Source organism: Rhineura floridana, chromosome 18 (assembly GCF_030035675.1).
Source record: "Rhineura floridana isolate rRhiFlo1 chromosome 18, rRhiFlo1.hap2, whole genome shotgun sequence".
NCBI classification, from domain to species: Eukaryota; Metazoa; Chordata; class Lepidosauria; order Squamata; family Rhineuridae; genus Rhineura; species Rhineura floridana.
In genome coordinates this window covers 17,092,864-17,111,991 of record NC_084497.1, presented here as the reverse complement: position 1 = coordinate 17,111,991, position 19,128 = coordinate 17,092,864, and the positions used below count along the sequence as shown (strand labels likewise).

The 19,128-nt window shown below is 48.4% G+C and overlaps 1 protein-coding gene across 2 annotated transcripts in view; it reads right to left on the bottom strand.

Annotated features, from left to right (window-relative positions):
- EPHB2 (EPH receptor B2) overlaps positions 1–17,330 on the bottom strand; it is a 148,158-nt gene extending 130,828 nt beyond the window's left edge. For both annotated transcript variants that reach the window (XM_061602144.1, XM_061602145.1), the window contains exon 1: positions 16,997–17,330. In XM_061602144.1, coding sequence (XP_061458128.1) covers positions 16,997–17,090 — 94 coding nt within the window. In that variant the 5' untranslated portion in view covers positions 17,091–17,330. The remainder of the gene's footprint in view (positions 1–16,996) is intronic.
- Between the last annotated feature and the right edge of the window lie 1,798 nt (positions 17,331–19,128).

The window sequence follows — 19,128 nt, the reverse complement described above, 5'->3', positions numbered from 1 at the left end:
AGCTTAGGGTGACATGCATGGGTCTCCCTTGCTTCCCATTTTAGCCTCACAACAACCCTTTGAGGTAGGTTAGTCTGAGAGGAAGTAACTGACCCAAGGTCACCTAGTGAGCTTCATGGAGTCATACAAGAGTTGAAAGAGGCCGATAAGGCCATTGAGTCCAACCTCCTGCTCAATGCAGGAATTCAACTTAAACCATCCCCAACAGGCAGCTGTCCAGCTGTCTCCTGAATGCCTCCAGTGTGGGAGAGCCCACCACCTACCTAGGTCATTGCTTCCATTGCTGTACCACTCCTACAGCTAGGAAGGTTTTCCTGATGTTCAGCTGAAATGTGGCTTCCTGAAACTTGAGCCCATTATTCTGTGTCCTGAACTCTGGCACGATTGAGAAGAGATCTGGCCCTCCTCTGTGTGGCAACCTTTCAAGTCTTGAAGAGGGCCATCATGTGTCTTCTCTTCTCCAGGCTAAACATGCCCAGTTCTTTCAGTCTCTCCTCATAGGGCTTTGTTTCTAGTCCCCTGAACATCCTTGTTGCCCGCCTCTGAACCTGTTCCAGTTTCAGATGATGATGGTGTTGATGATGATTTCGCACCTGCTCTTCGCCATAAGGTCAAAATATAATGGGTTGTAGCCAATGTCAGTCTTGCTCAGGAAATTAATAGACATAACAGGCCAATTAATTTCAGTGGGTCCACTCTGGGTAGAACTAAAGCTGGCTATACAGCCCAGTACTAAAATCAGTGAAAGCCATCTACAATCAGAAGAACGGGATGAGTCCTTCTAATAGTGCTTTTTTGGGGGGGGGGGGTAAAAAATGAGATGCCAGTCATCATACCTGGAGAAAAGAGCTCTGAGTGTCAGCACAAAGGCCACCATCTCCCCCATGCTTCTGAGGGTGGCAGAACTACCAAGAGAGCCCCCTTGGTAGCCCAACAACCCAGCATGATGGCAATGCCCCTCAACTATCTGCAGCATGCGGATCTTATAAGATAAACCACTTCTGAACATGGGGTTCCATGGCTATCAGCTGCTGATAGACTTATTCTCCATCCCACACTCCGACCCCCACCAAGGTTGGAACCTTATTCCAAGCACCCTGGAATCAGTAATTTCTTAGGCACCTGAGAATCTTGAAGTCCATGGGTGGGCCAGTGAACACACAGTCTCTCCCCCCACTAAACAGAGCACTTGATCTGGCTGTCTCCCTTGGAAAAAGACACCAGCAGCTCCTCACACAGCATCCCCCACACAGACAAAGCAACCACCGAGAGATGACTGCTGAGGAGCCTGTCATCACACAGAGCCCTCCTTCTTGATCACCCCAGAGTGCAGGACCCGGAATAATGGACTCAAGTTAGAGGGAACCAGATTTCAGCTGACCATCAGGAAAAACTTCCTAACTGTTAGAGCGGTACGATAACGGAGTCAATGAGCTAGGGAGGTGGTGGGCTCTCCAACACTGGAGGCTTTCAAGAGGCAGCTGGACAGCCACCTGTAGGGGATGCTATAATTTGGAATCCTGCATTGAGCAGGGGGTTAGACTCAATGGCCTCATAGGCCCCTTCCAACTCTATTGTTTTGATTCTATGATTCCACAACCCCATCCCAACAAAAGCTATCAAAGGAAGCTCCAACCTTGGGCAGAACCTCCCCACCCCCAGCCCCCAAAAGAAACAAGATTCCTGGATTGCTTAATGGACTCTTTATAGAGTCTTTTACAGGGAGGGTGGGTAACACAATCCCAGCCCCGACATTTCTTTTTGACTGTTCTGCAAGGTTTCAGCCATGATTCAATTGCTGGCAAAGGCCCATGACCCATTAAAAAAGCAGAGCCCTGCACTGCAGAGATGAGCACAAGGGTGGAGCAGTGAACTCAGTCGAAGGCCATGTAACCAGGCTGATCTGCGGGACGGGCAGACCCAGCTCGAAAACTCCATTGTTTGCATGACGGCTGGGGGGGCACGGGGAAGCCCAAACTTTCTCTCTCTCTCTCTCTGTCTCTGTCAGAGAACTGATACCTGTTGCACATGTTGGGGTACACTAGGGGACAGCAGCTTCTTAAATGGGGCACAGAGAATTAGGCAAGGGGGAAGGATGCTGGTACCAGGGTCAAGGGAAATGCTACAATGTTTGGGGCTTCTTTCATAGGAACTTCAGGAGCCACCTGAAGTCCCGCTAGCTGACTGGCAGGGGCTCTCCAGGATTTCAGGCAGGGATTTCCCCCCCCCACTCTACCTGGAGATGCCATTGGGGATTGCACCTGGGACCTGAGCTACGGCCCTGCCTTCCCCCCTTTGCTTCGCCCACTTTTGCCTCTGGCCCTGTTCCGTGGGCAGAGGGAGTGATTGCTAAACCGCTCTGGGAACTGTAGTGGTCAGAGCACCTGCTTTGCATGCAGAAGGTCCCGGTTTCAATCTCCTACATCTCACGGTAGGGCTGGGAAAGGCTCTTGACTGAAACCCTGGAGAACTGCTGCCAGTCAGTGTCTGCAATGCTGAGCCTAGGTGGACTACTGCTGTGACATGGATCGTGGCAGCTTCATGGGTTCATTAGGAGCATCCATAGCTGAGTGGAAAGGCACATGCAAGACATGCAGAAGGTCCAAGTTGAATCCCTGACACAGGAAGCTGCCTTACACTGAGTCACAGCCTTGGTTGATCTAACTCAGTATTGTCTACACTGACTGGCAGCAGCTCTCCAGGGTTTCAGATGGGAGCAACTCCCAGGCCTATTTGGAGATGTTGGGGATTGAACCTGGGACCTTCTGCATGCAAAGCAGATGCTCTGCCTCTGGGAACATCTCCAGGTAGGCTGAGAATGGCCCCTTGCCTGCCTGCGATGATCAAGACATAATCTGCTGAGCTGTATTTATACGATTGAACTTCAAAGGGCAAATCACATGCTTCACTGTCACCAGGTGTTTTTTTAAGCCATTCTTATAACTGTGAGAGCCAGTGTGGCGTAGCAGTTAGAGTGTTGGACTACAACCTGCGAGACCAGGGATCGAATCCCCACACAGCCATGAAGCTCACTGGGTGACCTTGCGTGACCTCTCAGCCTCAGAAGCAGGCAATGGTGAAACCACCTCTGAATACCGTTTACCATGAAAACACTATTCGTAGGGTCGCCATAACCAGAGCTTGGAAAAGTTACTTTTTAAAAAACTACAACTCCCATCAGCCCCAGCCAGCATGGCCACTGGATTGGGCTGATGGGAGTTGTAGTTCAAAAAAGTAACTTTTCCAAGCTCTGGCCATAAGTCGGAATCAACTTGAAGGCAGTCCATTTCTGTTTTCTTATAACTGTAGACTTTAGACACGTCTGCTTATAGTAAGTGCAGTTTTTAAACTAGAGAGAGAGAGAGAGAGAGACTGGGTATATATATATATTTTAAATTAAACATCCAATCTAAGCAAATCTTTTCCATAATTATTGCTTCAAGCCTCGAAAGTGCTTTTTTTGCCCTGAATTAAGGGTTGTTGGCATCCTCATTTGCCTGTGCACTTGAAGGACAATATAAGTAATCAGTTATTTAATAAATCAATAAAATTGTTGTTATTATTATTATTATTATTATTATTACAGGACACACAACATGAGAAAACAGCTTCACGTGGCTCTCCCGCACTTTTTATATGGCCCTCAGAATCTTCCAGCCAGCTACATCCCCTCACCCCAGGCCACACCCCCTTCCCAGGCCACACCCCTCACCAGCCTTGCTTTGCTTTGCACCCTCCTTGAGTGTCTTTGCCTGCCTCGAAGGTGTCCTCGAACTCTGATCCTGCCTCTTCCTTGCCTGGATGGAGTACAGAGAGGGGGGCATGTGCGAGTGTGTGTACAAGCTATCCTACTATAAAAGGAAAAAATCATATTCATTGCTCTGACCACTTTTGCCATTGGCCCCACGTACCACTTCCATGTGGCCCTCAGCCGGTTGTCCAGAAGGGACTTTGGCTGGGAAAAAAAAATCCCCACCCTTCTGCCAAAAGGGCACCTCTTGCAGATGCCATTTCAGCCTTTTCTCAAAATCTGTCAAGGAAGGAAATCACCCAGGCTGCTTGGATGATCTGATAGCTCAGAACGTTCTGCCACAGCTTAGCCCAGACCTGTCTCCCTTGTCTTATCCTCACTGGGTAAAAAAACAATAATTCTCCCTTTTTTCTGACATGCTTTCAATCATTTGGGGAGAAAAAGTCAATATGCCTTGTTTTCTCTGGATTCAACAGCCCCAGATCTGTCTGTTTTCACTTACAAAAATCTTCTGGGATCTTTTGTCACTGTTGGAAAGGTAATCTGATAGGATGCCGGCAAATGTCACTGAGGACCATGGCTGCTGAACAGACTTTTAACTGGCAGTAAACAAGGGTTGAGCAAAAATGACTCGCAGGTTGCAGTCCTGAACATAAGAACACTGAAGCCCCATCTGCACTATACCTTTAAAGCAGTATCATACCTTTTTAAACAGTCATGGCTCTCCCCCAAAGAATCCTGGGTGCTGAGAGTTGTTAGAAGAACCCGCAATTGCCCTCACAGAACTACAATTCCCAGAATTCCCTGGGAAGAGGGTCCAATTGATTGTTAAACCACTCTGGGAATCCTAGGTCTGCATGGGGAATAGGGATCTCCTAACACGCTGTTCTTTCAACCTTGGGCCCCCAGATGAACTATAATTCCCACCAACCCCAACCAGCTTAGCCAATGGCAGTTGTAGTCCAGCATCTGGGGACCCCAGGGTTGAAGAACAGGTCTTAACAACTCTCAGCACCGTTAGCAAACTACAGTTCCCAGGATTCTTTGGGTGGAGCCAGGACTGTTTAAAGTGGTATAGTGCCGATGGGGCCTTCCTTCAGCAAGCATGCGATAGGACGTTGCTCTTTGAAACATTTTCTTCCAGTGAAAATAGGAGAAGAGAAGTTTCATGAAACTGCCCCCTCCCCAAAAAAATCCCTCACCATTTTGCTTAATTACTCATCCCATGGATTCTGGGAACACCTTCCTTCCCTTTCCATTTATACTGTAGATCCTCCTTCCTTCCCCACCCGCCATGGGCCTACTTTAACAGATTGGTGGGGCTGCCCACCTGTCAATCACCTGAGGTGAGGCGCGTATATTACGGGAAGGACCATAGCTCAGTGACAGAGCGTCTGCCTTACAAGCAGAAGGTCCCAGATTCATTCCTTGGTGTCTCCAGGTAGGGCTCAGAAGAGTTTCTGCCTGAAACCCCGGAGAGCCACAGCCTGTCAGAGGAGATGCTACTGAACTTGTTGGATGAGCAGTCCGACTCAGCGTAAGGGAAGGGTCATAGCCTAGTAATAGAGCATCTTCCTTGAATACAGAAGGTCTCAGGTCAGTCCTTGCCATTTCCAGGTAGGGCTGGGAGATACCCATGCCTGAAACCCTGGAAAGCGGCTGCCAGTCAGTGTGGACAATACAGAGCTAGATCAGCAAGGATCTGAGTCACTAAAAAGGCAGTTTCCTATGCTCCTATATTAGGAGAAATGTATACAAAACACTGGTGATTTTTGATGAGAGCATTTTTTTAAAAAATTGCAAACTGATGCAAATATTTGGAAAAATGAGTATTGGAAAAATGAGTAACCGAGAGAGACCAAGATGAACAAATTCCATCCCTAGCTGGGGATCCTCCTTCCTTATCCTTGCTCCTTTCTTGAGGAATGGACCTTGGATAGACCTGAACCTATGATGTTCCATACAAGCAAATAATGTGCTCTGCTGCTGGGCTGTGGTCCATCCTGTTGTGAGTTCATCACTTCAGACTTCTCAGAGCTCAGGGTCAATTTGTTAACCTTCATTCAGTCCGTAAGATGGGTCAGGCACTAGCTCAAGAAACCCATTGTCGAAGCAAAGCAGATGTACACTCATACATCTTCACACTGGTACAAACTGCCCACATTTGAGTTTCAATATAAATCCCACTTTTCTCTTCTCTTCCCCCCACACATCCAGGGGTGTAGTTGTCCAGGGTCTCAGGAGGTCTTAGACCCCTTCCTTTTTAGGGTCCCAGCTCCAGCATCCTATGAGCCAATCAGCATTAAAAAGGGGAGAATATTAGTCACTGAGAAGAGCCTTCTAACATGTTTCTTTGTCCTTTCCTGCTGATTATAGCCAATCAGAGTGAGAGGAGGTGAGTCAGCCACTGAGAAGGCTCTTCTCAATAGCTAAAACACTCCTCTTTCATGCTCATTGGCTCCTAGGAACATCTGATGTGGTGAGCGAAGGCATTAACAAGGATCTCATTCTCAACCCAGCAGCAGAAAAAGGAGAGGGTGGGGAGAGAGCGTAGCTGCAACTATCATGAAGGTACCCTGCACTTCTGAATTTGCCATTACATACACTACTGCCTATACTCAATATTTTAACTTCCATCCAGCCTGCAGAAAAGTACTGCAGAACTCAACAACGTGCTCGCTACCTTGGGATGTTTTAATTCAAAGATGCGGTATCCTCAGGTCTATGGACCAAATGCATTACTCCAGGCCTCTCTGTCTGACTCTCAGTGCCTTCTCCAGGCCGTACCCCTTGTTCCCAAGCCACATCCCTTCCTGCCCCTGCTTTCCACCCTCATTGAATATATTTTTGCCAGGCTGGACTGTGTCCTTGAATTCTGGCAATGATTCTTGGTTGCCTGGATGGAGGGGTTGAGAAGGCTATGTGAGTGTGAAAAGAAACTAGGCTACTGTAAAAATGCAAAATGTGTGTTTATTGCTCTGCTAATTTCCCCTCCAGCCTCACCCAGCACTGGCATCTAGGTAGGGTTGGGAAAGACCTATGTCAGAGATCCAGCAGAGCCACTGCCAGTCAGAGTAGACAACGTTGAGCTAAGTGGACCAATGGTGTTCAGATTCTTGCATTGCTAAGGCAGATTCCCGTATTGATTAGGAGCATCCAATCCATAGCTCAGTGGGTGGAGTGCTTGACTGAATGCAAGAGGTCCTGAGTTCAATCCCTAACATCTCCAGGTAGGGCTGAGAAAAACTACTGCGTGAAAGGTAGCCCAGGTTTCCTTCAGATTGACTACCATTGCCATCCTCCTTGACCACTGGCCATACTGGCTGTTGGCTGATGGGAGTTGAGAGTCCAAAAACACCTGGAGGGTACTACATTAGCCAGACAGACCAACGATCTGATGCAGTGGCAGGCACGTTCCTGTCTTTCAATGCAAGTATCACATACTTTTCCCAACTTTTCCTCTCCATCCTCTGTCATCTCCCTTCTCTCTGTTTCTTCGACTGCAAGGCCCTCGGGGCAGGGACCTGTCATCACATTCTTGCTCCAGAGCCACAAGTACATGGATGGTGCTGTGCAAATCACCACCGTCATCAACGCTGCCAGCCTATCAGGACTTTTTCCCATGACTCAGAAAGAGAAACTCCCTCCTGTTCCACCTATGATAATATCCCCCCCACACACACACACAATAAATCTTGGTGGACTGGAAAAGGAGAGGTAAAGACTGGGAGAAAATGCATCCTGTGGAAACTCACCCATCTCTACCATTAAAAGATTCTCTCTCTCTCAAACCTGGATCTGCCGGTCTAAAAATATTTGGCTTAAATAATTTAGCTGCAGGTTGTTGTTTTGGGGGTGAGGCTGGGAGGGGACAGCAACCTTTAATGCCATCACATATCATTTCTGACTGAGGGGAAAGGCTGCCACCAGCTTCAGATGGTTCCAGGTTCAAATGCTGTGAGAGTCACCCAGCGTACGTGCCTGTTGTGTTTGCCTTTGATGTTAGCATTTCACCGTTTATGTCTAGCGGTGGGAGATCTCCCACCACAGCAACCCAGGTCACTTTCCCCTTCCCCATCTGTTCCGTTTGCGATTGTGCTTGGCTCTGCAAAAAAAAGTCATCTTTTAAAGCAACACACGGGTGAGTTTCCCAGCTTTGTTTTCAGCTGCAAATCCCAAAGCACCCTGCTTGCTTCTGACGAGCCACGGTCCTTCCTGGGGCAGGGATCTGCACTGCAGGGCACTTCCCCAGGCGGGCAGCAGAGATTAAGAACCAAGATCCCTTCATCCGAGAACACCAATGCAAATATCCAAAAGACTCAGCTATGAAGGTCCCAGCAGAAAGACGCTTAAGCCTGAAAACATTACTGATGTTTTAGAGGTGGCTGGATTCATTCTCTGGAGCAGTCTTTCCCAATCTTTGGGTGCCCAGATGTTCCTGGACTACAACTCTCATCAGCCCCAGCCAGCACGGCCAATAGTCAGGAAGTATGGGAATTGTAGTCCAGCAACATCTGGGGGCCCAAAGTCTGGGAACCATTGCTCTAGAGCTGGGAAGGGAAGCTGTGGCCCTCCAGATGTTGCCAGACTACAACTCTCCATCATCCCTGACCAGTGGCCATGGTGGCTGGGACTGGAGGGAAGTGTAGTCCAACAACATCTGGAGGGCCACAGGTTGCCATACTCACAGAGTACCTATAATCCTATTACCTTGCCCCATACTCAGACCTTCATCTTCTACAGTTTAAAAAATGCCTGGCTGATTTTTAATTAATTTAAGAAATTTTGGCTAGAACTCAATGTTAATGTTGGACATGCTCAGTAAGAACCAACTGTCAGTGTTCTAAAAGCCAGACTCACAGCTGCTTGGCTTGGCTAATCAGGGGGCCACACCCACACCAGACTTTGATTTCACATGAGACAGTCATGACTTCCCCCAGAGAATCCTGGGAAGTGTAGTTTGTTAAGGGTGCTGAGAGGAGACTCCAATTCCCCTGACAAAGCTCCAATGGCCAGAGTGGTTTAACAGTCAGCCACTCTGATTGAAGGTCTGTGAGGGGAACAGGGCGTCTCCTAGCAACTCTCAGCACCCTTCACTAACTACACTTCCCAGGATACTTGGGAGAAGCTATGACTATCCAAAGTGAAATAAAGGCCTGGTGTGGATGTGGCCAGGGACAGCTTTGGTTTAAATTTGGGTGGGAGGCTACAGGTGCCTGCTGTAGAATAAAAAGGTGTGGGGGAATGCTGAAAAGCAATGATACTGTTCAAAATGCAAACACAATTTGGGTTGGTCTTTCACAGTTCAATCCACTTGCTGCATACCTTGGAAGAATTTGGTAACATGCCTCTGACCAACCCAAATTGTGTTTGCATTTTGACAAATTTGTAGGGCAGTATAATATCTCAGAGAAGAGGTCAGTTCTCCTGCTCCCCTGGTGCATTCACTATAGCTGCCTAATTTCCCTGCTTTTTAAAGTTTGATAGACATATCTGTGGGCTATAGATACATTCTTAAACCGTGAGGTTTTTTGCCTATTAGTGAATAACATAATAAAGAGGGTGAGGAGACCTCCAAGTCCTAATATATACAACGTACACACATTTGGTTGTATCCAGACCAGTGCTAGTCCTACTCAGAGTAGACCCAGCTGCTTGCATCCCTTATTTGTCCTAGTCAGAGTAGACCCACTGAAGTTAATGGACATTCCTAGTTTAGGTTTATTAATTTAATTGGATAAAAATTGAATACAACCTGCTCACTCTCTTGCACACACACACTGAACTGCCCACACTGATTTTGGTAGAAATAAAACACATCAGCTGTTGCAAAGTCCTTAAACACCCTAAGCCAGAGAGCCAAAAAGTAGCACAAGCAAAGTTCCACTCAAATTCAGAATTGGAATTCCCCCCCCCCTTTTTTTTTAGCCTTGTTGGCAACTCTAGCTTTGATTTTTGGAAAGTGACCAATATGACGTCTCATCAGCTGGTCCTTCTCAGTTACTGCCAAATTTCACATCAATGAAATGCAGCTTTGGTACAATATGAATAGGATTAAGGGCTGTAGTTCAGTGGCACGGCATCTGATTTGTATGCAGAAAGTCCCAGGTTGAATTTTTGCCATCTTCAGGTAGTTTATGGGATGTCCCTCATCTGAAATCCTGAAATCTGTCCTGCTACCAGTCAGTGCAGACAATACTAAACTAGATGGACTAATGGCCTGACTCTGGACCAGGCAGTTGCCTACGTTCCCTTCATGTCCAACTATTTGGCCATTGTTAAAACCGAAAACTAGTTTAAATGGTTTGATCCAGCTAGGGATGGGCAAAAAAACTGATTCAGTTTGCGTGAAATGCCAAATCTATCAAATTCACACTTTCTGAAACAATATGAGAGCCGAACCATAGCCACCCTTTGAAATTTGCACTTATTTGAATTTTGAAAGGCAGTTCACCAACCAAACAGTGTTTACAAAAATGCACAGGTTAGCACAAATGAATATATGCATGCAAATGACATACAAAATGCATTTATATGATGAGAAATTGCTTGCAGAAATGTGTGCATTTAGCCAAAACTTCCTAAATGAGAAATTTCCACTAAAAAGCTGGAGAATTTCTTTGAGGATTAAACACACACACACACAAATTGTAGCAGAAATGTGGAGAACTGACTTTAAGACTGGACAAACAAGAAACTGAGAGAACCAAAATTGACAGATCTTTCCATCCCTAGATCCAGCAAAGCAATTATCCTGGTCCTATATTCTTTTCATGCAATGTCCGAGACTAAAAACCATTGTATGTTAATTAAGAAAATGCTGTAAAATAAAAAAGAAAAAGAAAACAATGTGTCAGTGTCAGCTATCAAACACTGCCAATTATTAAATCCATTGCATGCCATCTATCAGATATAGTCAAATACTATGGCAGAAGAGCTAACTTTATAAATGAAATCTTGTTAGTATTATTATTTATTAAATTTATTAGTCGCCCATCTGGCCGGTTTACCAGCCACTCTGGGCGACGTACAACATAAAAACATACAATTCACATTAAAACCTTAAAATTCCGACAATAACGCTAAAACCTAACCCGCCCCAAAAGCCTGCCTGAAGAGCCAGGCTTTCAAGGTCCGGCGGAAGTTCATCATTGAGGGGGCATGGCGGATATCATTGTTGTTATATCTTGCCATTCCTCACAGAAGGAGCGCAGGGCTGGCTAGTATCAATACCAACCAATACCATATCTTTGATGAATATTCACTATTTGGTAAATATTCAGCATCAACATTTGCCAAGGTAAATTCAGTCTAAACACAAGAGCCTTGATCAGGCCAAAGGCCCATCTCCCTCTCCCATAACACAAGAACTCACAGGCATACAATGAAACTGAACCTTAATCTTCCAACAGACAAAACAAACTACTTCTTCACACAGCACATAGTTAAACTATGGAATTCACTCCCACAAGAAGCAGTGATAGCGATCAACAGATGGCTTTTAAAAGATAAATTCATAGAGAATAAGGCTACCAATAGCTACTAGCCACAATGGCTAAGTCCACTGACAGAGGTGATACGTTTCTGAATACTAGTTGCTGGAAACTGTAGGTGTAGAGAATTGATGTTGTGCTCACGTCCTGCTTGTAGGCTTCCCATCGGAATCTGGATGGCCACTGTGAGAACAGGATGCTGGACCAAATGGGCCACTGGCTTGATCCAGCAGGCTGTTCTTATGTTTTTAGTCCTGCATCCTGTTTTCACAGCGGCCAACCAGATGCCCTAATGGGAAGCCTGAGTCCAACAGCAACTCTCCATACCTGTGATTCCCAGCAACTGGAATTATTCCGAGGCTGGTGGAGAAGCCCAGCTCCTCCAATAGTGGAGGTAGGACACAGCCATTGTAGCTAGGAGCCACTGACAGTTTTATCCTCCTTGAATAAGGATGATGAGATGCAGCAGATCTGATCACAAAGGATCATTTCAGTTTTATCTAATAGTGGCTAATTGGGCATGGAAGGAACTGGCTTCCGTGCATTTGTATTTCCCACTGTAGGCCAAATATCAGCTTCTGGGTGGGTGGAAGAGAAAGAGAGAAAGATTTGGGGGTGAAATGGTGCAAGGGAACAAGTTAGCAGAACCACTTCTTCCTAGCATTGATGCTATCCCTCTGATTCAGAGGCGATCCTTAAGGATGGGCGAGAAATTCAACTCAGTTTACATTTCAAGCTGAATATATCCAATTCACTCTTCCCGAAACAGCATGAAAACTGAAACACAGCCAGCCTTAACAATTTGACTTATTTGAATTTTGCAATGTAGTTCTCCAGCCAGTGTTTATAAAAATGCATATATTAGGGGGAAGTGTGCATAAGAATGACTATATGAGTGAAAAGAACATTAAAGAATGCATCACATGAGGAGAAATGGCTTGCAAAAATGTGTACACTAGTCAAAGCCACCTACAAAAATGTGTTTATTAGGAGAAATTTTCAGTAAGATCCTGGAGAATTTTCATGAGAATGTTTATGCAAATTGCTGCAGAAATGTGGAGAACTGCATTTAAGATTGAAAAAATGAGGAACGGAGAGAACGGAAATTTACAGATCTTTCCATCCCTCGCTATCTCATGGCTAAATTTTAAGTAAAAAGAAAAACACTGGAAGTTATGAGATCCCCAATGTCTCCTCTGTTTTGGCCCTAACAATTTGGATGAAGCTGTAAATTGGACACCGAGCCAAGTGCTGATCCAGAGAGCTGCTTCTTATTTTTTTACTTATTTATTTGTATTTCTTCACTGCATTTTCACACCACCAAAACCCCCAAAATTTCCTGGTTGGTTTATAACAGGGATAAGGAATCTTTTTTCAGCCCTTCTGGACAACCTTCCCAGGACCACATGTCTGTAGTGGGTGGGGCCAGAAGCAAAAGTGGGTAGGGCTAGTTTCTGCACATGCTCATACACAAACACCTCTCTACCCATCATCCGGACAAGCAAAAGGCATGATCAGAGTTCAAGGACACTCCAAATACTAGCCAGGGGAAGATTCAGGGAGAGAGGCCTGAGGTTTCCCATCCTGGATATAAAATGAATGCCTGCTTTTAATCTGGAAGTTTGATGGCAGGGCCTTTTTCCCATCTGTTTTTTTTTTAAAACTGATTCTATCTACTTTGAGGGACAATAATTGTCTGAAAAGCAGGACGCAAATATATATAAAAAAAGAAATCACACCCATCCCAAGATAGCCAGGTCACATCCACACCATATCTGTAAAGCACTTTTAATGCACATTTAAAGCACATGGCTTCACTCCCCGCAAAGAATCCTGGAAAGTGTAGTTTGTTAAGGATGCTGGGAATTGCAGTTCTGTGAAGGGTAAAGTACTGTCCCCAGGATTCTTTGGGGGAAGCTATGCTCATTAAAAGTGCAGGGTCAGGTCTGGTTAGTACTTGGATGGAAGACCACCTGGGAATACGGGGTCCCATAGGCTTAGGGGAAGGCAGTGGTAAAACCACCTCTGAATACCTCTTACCATGAAAACCCTATGAATACTCTGTGTGTGTGTGTGTGTGTGTGTGTGTGTGTGTGTGTGTGTGTGTGTGTGTGTGTGTGTGTGTGTATAAAAGATTCATAATTCGTAATCGACTTGAAGGCACATAACAACAACAAAAGGTACAATCTACATGCAATCCTTATCTTCCCTCCACCATATAAACACTGTCAGTCTCTCCAAACTAAGCATCAACACTCAACCAAAGGCCAGCAGTGGACGTAGGGAAATCATCTGTGACAGAAGCATTTTACAGAGAGGTAGCCAACATAGCGCCCCCTCTCTGCCAAAGTGTTGTTAGACTTCAACTCTCGTCATCCTTGACCTTCGGCCACCTGGGTTGGGGCTGATGAGAGTTTGAGTCTAAGATACCTGGAGGACGCCACACTCCAGGGACTAGACCTGGGAACTCCTGTATGTAAAGCAGACGCTCCACCACTGAGCGACAGCCCTTCCCTTAAGACCCAGGAAGCGGCTTTATGCCACGTTAGGCCACTGATCCATCTAGCAGTGACAGTATTCTATGTATCCACTGTTCACATCAGGGGGAAAAACAATAAATGACATCTGGCTTTTGCAGAATCTTAAAGCCACAATTGACACAGGAGAGCCATTATCAGATTTCCCAAGTTTTCGGTTATTTTTTAATAGCCAGTGGCTATTTTTTTTTAAAGCCCCTGGGATTCCAATTTTGATTAGAGGACTAGTGCCAGGGAATGGGTTGTTAACACTTTCCTACATGCTGAGTGATGGATCAAACAATCGAATAGATTTATACACACACAGCTGTGCTAAGGGGAAGGGCCGTAGCTCAGTGGCAGAGCCTCTGCTTTGCATAAAGAAGGTCCCCGGTTCAATCCCCAGCATCTCCAAGAAAGGCTGGGAATGACCCCTCCCTGAAATCCTGGAGAGCCGTTGCAAATGGGCCAGGGGTCTGACTAAGGATAAGACAGCTTCCAATCGCATCTTCCTAAACCCCACAGCAGGAAAAAAGAAATGCAAGGACCTATTACATGACTTTATCCACCCCCTCCCCACACACACTCATAACCCCCCCTTGCAGGGAAAACAGCAGTCTTGCCGAGGGTATTGTTAGATGCGGAAAACAAAGCAACAAGGAATGGATTTAAAATCCCCCCCCCCCAGAAGCTGCGTTGATTAAAATCTGAGCCCCCGCCCCCGCACTCCAGTGCTTCCCTAAAGGAAAAAAAAAGTTGGTGAATCCAGTTATGGATCTCCAGCATCTTATATGGTTTGACACTTACTCAATACTTAGAGTCTGTTGACCTTTTCCTCCCTTATCAAATTCTCTGAAGTAGGTTTAAAGGGCTTTAACTGGGGAGGTGACCCTCATGAGGACTAGAAACACAGGATCACATCATCTGGACACCCCGAAAAACCCCTGAATGAATGGGACAGAGTGGTACTATAGTCAAAGGCAGCTGTGGAAGCAGCCTTAGAAACCTAAGGAAGTCATGGATGGGGAACCTAAAGCCACAGACAACTTGGGCATAATGAAGGCTGCACAGTCCCTTCTGTGTCCCAAGAAGGCACATCTGCTGTTTTTCTTCCTGTTCCTCCTATTCACTAATACCTAGGAGCTCTACAAATTTGTAAAACCCTACAGAACCCCAAATATCTCAATAAGAACTCTGCTCACAAATGAGTGCCCCTAGGAAAAGAGCTACGGCCCTGTCGGTCTTGCAAAGAAAAGATCTGACACCTGTGGTTGGTGTCAGCTCACCACAGGGCACATGGGTGCAGAAGGTGGGTTCAGAAAAGGTGGTAGGGTGTGGAATCATGATGAAGCCAAGCCTGCATCTGCCTTTTTTTGGGGGGGGGGCATCCCTAAATGTGACCGTTGCCTGTCGTGAACTTGGTTTTATGGCTAGCATGTCCCCGGGAAGGAAGGCCATGGCAAAGAGGCCCAACTCTATGTGGCCAAGAATTTCATGTTCCATGTTCACTGGTCGCACAGCCAACAGGAATGGAGGGGAAAGAGGTGTGCTCTAGTTCTGTAGAAACAAGACTGCCCCTCGCATCTCCACCTGTGCCCTCTGGCCTTCCACAAGCAACGTTCATTCTTGGTAGCCGGTGAAGGCAGCCCTTGAAACCAGGTCACAGCTATGGCTGCAGCATGAGGTTCGCCGATGCACTATTCCTACTGCAGTGAGGGCAGCCCATTCGTAAACGCACATGCCAAGCTGTGGGACAGCTGTGAGATGCGAACGTCTACCATGTTGCTTCTGGGGTGTCAGTGACAGCTGTTCATTGGCACCCCAGCTTGAAGAACCACCATGGCTCCTGCCAGCCACTGAGGGCACCCCATCCTTCCCTTGCATCCATCCTAACCAAGCCGTGGACAACTGTCACTGGATGAGGCCAGTTGTGGCGGAAGGAGTAGGCATAATTCCTGCTGATTAATGACGACAGTTCATCTTCTCGACGTCCCCTCACCTCTACGGAAGAGCTATGGCACAGTGGTTAGAGCATCCACATGCAGAAGGTCTCCGGCTCACTCCCTAGCACCTCCAGTTGAGCTGGGGAGGTCGCCCGCCTGGAACCCTGGGAAGGTGCTGCCAGTCAGTGTAGACAGTATAGAGCTAGGTGAATCAATGGTCTGACACAGCAGAAGGCAGCTGCCTATATGGGGAGGCTTGCAGATGAATGGTAGAACACCCACCTGGCACGCAAAAGGTCCCAGGTTCAATCCCTGTCAGCACCTCCAGGTAGGGCTGGTGAAAGGCTTCTGTCTGAAAGCCTAGAGAGCAGCTGCCAGTCAGTGTTGACAATATGGAGTTTGATGGATCAGGGGCCTGACTCAGCTTCCTAAGTCCCCAGGCTATGGCCAACTGTCAAAGGATGAGGCAACTGCACATGCTGCTGGCCAGTGAGGGCACCCACTTCTCACACTACTAGGAGGGAGCAAGTTCTAGCCTGCGCTGTGGCTGTCACCCCTGGATCGCAGCTGTGCCCCTTTCTTCCTTTCCCCACACCCCCAAAAGCAAAGCTCTGGGAAGACCAGAGAGGAAGACGGGAAGCTGCCTCGTGATGAATCAGGCCTTTGGTCTGTCGAGCTCAGCACTGCCTACACTGACCGGCAGTGCCTCTCCAGGCTTTCAGGCAGGGGACGTTCTCTGCCCTACCTGGAAACCCCCCGGGGGGGGGGACTTGGGGCCTCAGACGCTCTGCCACTGAGCACTGGCCCTTCCCCAAGCTGGGCAGCTTTAAAAATAACATGATAATTTACCAAAAGGTAGAGAGCCCAAGCCACGTCGGAGGTGCCCAAGAGGCGGGGCGACACGCTGCCCTCCTCATCTTCCTCGCCCGGCGGGTCCTGCCCAGCCCATGCCCGGCCGGGCCAGCGACTTCCCTGCCTCCTTTCTCTCGGCCGCTACCGGCCAGGCCAGAGCCGGGCCGAGCAGCGGCCTTTCAGCCCGCACCGGACTCTGGGCTCCGCGTTTTGGCGAAGGCAGCGGCTGCTTCCCAGCGCGCCGCCCGTCGATGGGGGACTGGCAGCCGCCGCCGCCGCCGAACAAGAGGGGCGGTGTGGCCCCGTCCGAGCTGGCCGTCGCGGGGTCCCCGGGACCTAACCCTCGGTATTCTCCCCTCACTCCCCCCCCAAAAAAGCCCCAAGCGCTGGCCGTCGCGGGGCACCTTCCGCGGCTCAGCATCCTCGCTGCCTCGCACTCACCTTCCACGGCGGCGGCCAGGCGCAGCAGCGGCGGCAATAGCAGGAACCAGAGCCGAAGGAGGAGCGCGCCCGGACCTGGCGGCGGCGGCCCCATGGCGCGGCGGCTCTGGGCGGCTCTAGGCGGCCATGGAGCTCCGAAGCAAGCGGCGAGGCCGGCGAGGGGGGAGGAGGAGGATCAGGGGGTGGGGTGGGATGGGATGGGGAGGAGGATCGGGGAGGGGGCGCTGCCCGCCCGCCTCCCTCTCTATGGCGCGCGCTCTGTGGCTCGCTCGCTCGCTCGTTCTGTCCGTCCGTCTGGCGCTCTGGGGACAGCCGCGGCTGCTGGACAGAGGCGCGCTTGCCTGCCGGGCTGGGGATTCTGCAAAGGCAGGCAGGCAGGCGCGGCGGCGAGGGGAGGGGAGAAAGGAGGGGAGGGGGCGCGGGGAGGAGACTGGGCTGCTAGGGGGGAGGAGGGGGCGTCGAGCGAGAGGGGCTGCCGCTCCGCCCGCCTTTCTCCCTTGCGAGGGCTGCGCCGGGCCAGCCTGCGCGGCCTTCGCCCTCCTGAGGATTCCGCGCTCTTTTCTTTCTCCCTTCGCCCCCCCCTATGGAAAAGGGGTTGCCCAGCGCCTGACGCCTGTAGCTTTCCGGGATAGAGAGGGTTACAGATTTGGGGGGCGCGGGGCAGAGAGGGGACGTGTGGCCGGCGCGGAAGCCTCTGCGCGCACGGAGATCCGCTTTCCGATGGGCGCCAGAGGCTGCCCGCCTTCGGGAATCCCCAGGGAGATGGAGTAGCTCTCGCCAGCACCATAACCCCGCCCCCCAGGATCAGTGACGTTGACTAAATGGAGCCTCCATGTTCAGGAACAGTCTACCAGGTGCCGGGAAGAATTGGCTGCTTCTCAGAAGCATCCCAGCGGGCCACTGCTGAGAAGTGGTAGGGATTGCTGGCCCAGGGCAAGACTTTTGGGGAGAAGCCTGGGGCCCCAGTCAGCAGACAGCAGGGCTGACTTGCCACATTTGGAAGGAAGCGATTGTCTTCAAGGGAGCCTAAAATTTCGAGGAGGCAAAAAAGTAGGGGGATTTTTTCCCTGTAAAAATGTAGTTATTTTTTGTGGAAAAATTTGGGGGCTGGGGGGTCTTAGCCCCCCCCCTACAAATCTGAGTCTAGGGCCTGTAGTTACGAAACTGCACCACAGACTGGGGAAAACAGGATGCCAGACCATGCCAGCAGGGATAGCCAAGGCAGTGCCTTCCAGATTGCAAGTTCCAGTCCTCCCTGGCCATTGGCTCTGCTAGCTCCTGGGGCTGATGGGAGCTGGAATCCACAGGTGGGGCTGGGGGGGGCATATGTCCTAGAGGAAGCAGCCTTGCATAATACAAGAATTACTTATGTGTTTGTTTATTTTGACAATTTATCTTCCACTTAATGACAATTGCAAGAAACTCAATGCTTTGAAAATAAAAATGTGTTAAAACTATAAAATCAGAATTCAGTTAAAATGCTTGCTGGAACAATCTTTTTTAATAAAAAAAAAATCTTCAGCTGTTGCCAGAACTTCAGTGGAAAGGAGCTCCATAAAAGGTGTTTGTAGAATTGTTCTACTGCTGAATCTAATCAAAATCTCTAAGCAATGTCCATAAAAACACAATGTCCAGTAACATTTCCTAAAACACAAGATTTAATAACAAAGTACAAGTGCAAGCGCATATCACACATACAATTTGAGCATTTCACGTTGTCCACTGAAATCAAGAGGCAGCAGAATCAGGAGTGACCTGAAAATATTAAATTATTCTTCATATTGTACATAATTGTCCATTCACACAAACACCAGTGTTAAATGGCAATACAAAGAGATCAGACGCATCCCTGGAGGAGGTCTGTCAATGGCTAATGGAGCCTCCAGGATTAGAGACAGTCTACCTCTGAGTACCAGCTGCTGTCCCTCTTGTGTGGGCTTCCCAGAGGCATCTGGCTGGCTGCTGTGGGAAAACACTATGAGGGACTAGATGGCCCCTTGATCTGATCCAGACGGGCTCTTCTGATGGCCTCGCTCCCAAGCTGGTTGCCCTGTGACTGGGATGGGAAGTGGAATGCCTTGTTTTTTTTCCCTTGAGAAATGGCACTACACCTGGGTCATTGATCAGAATTT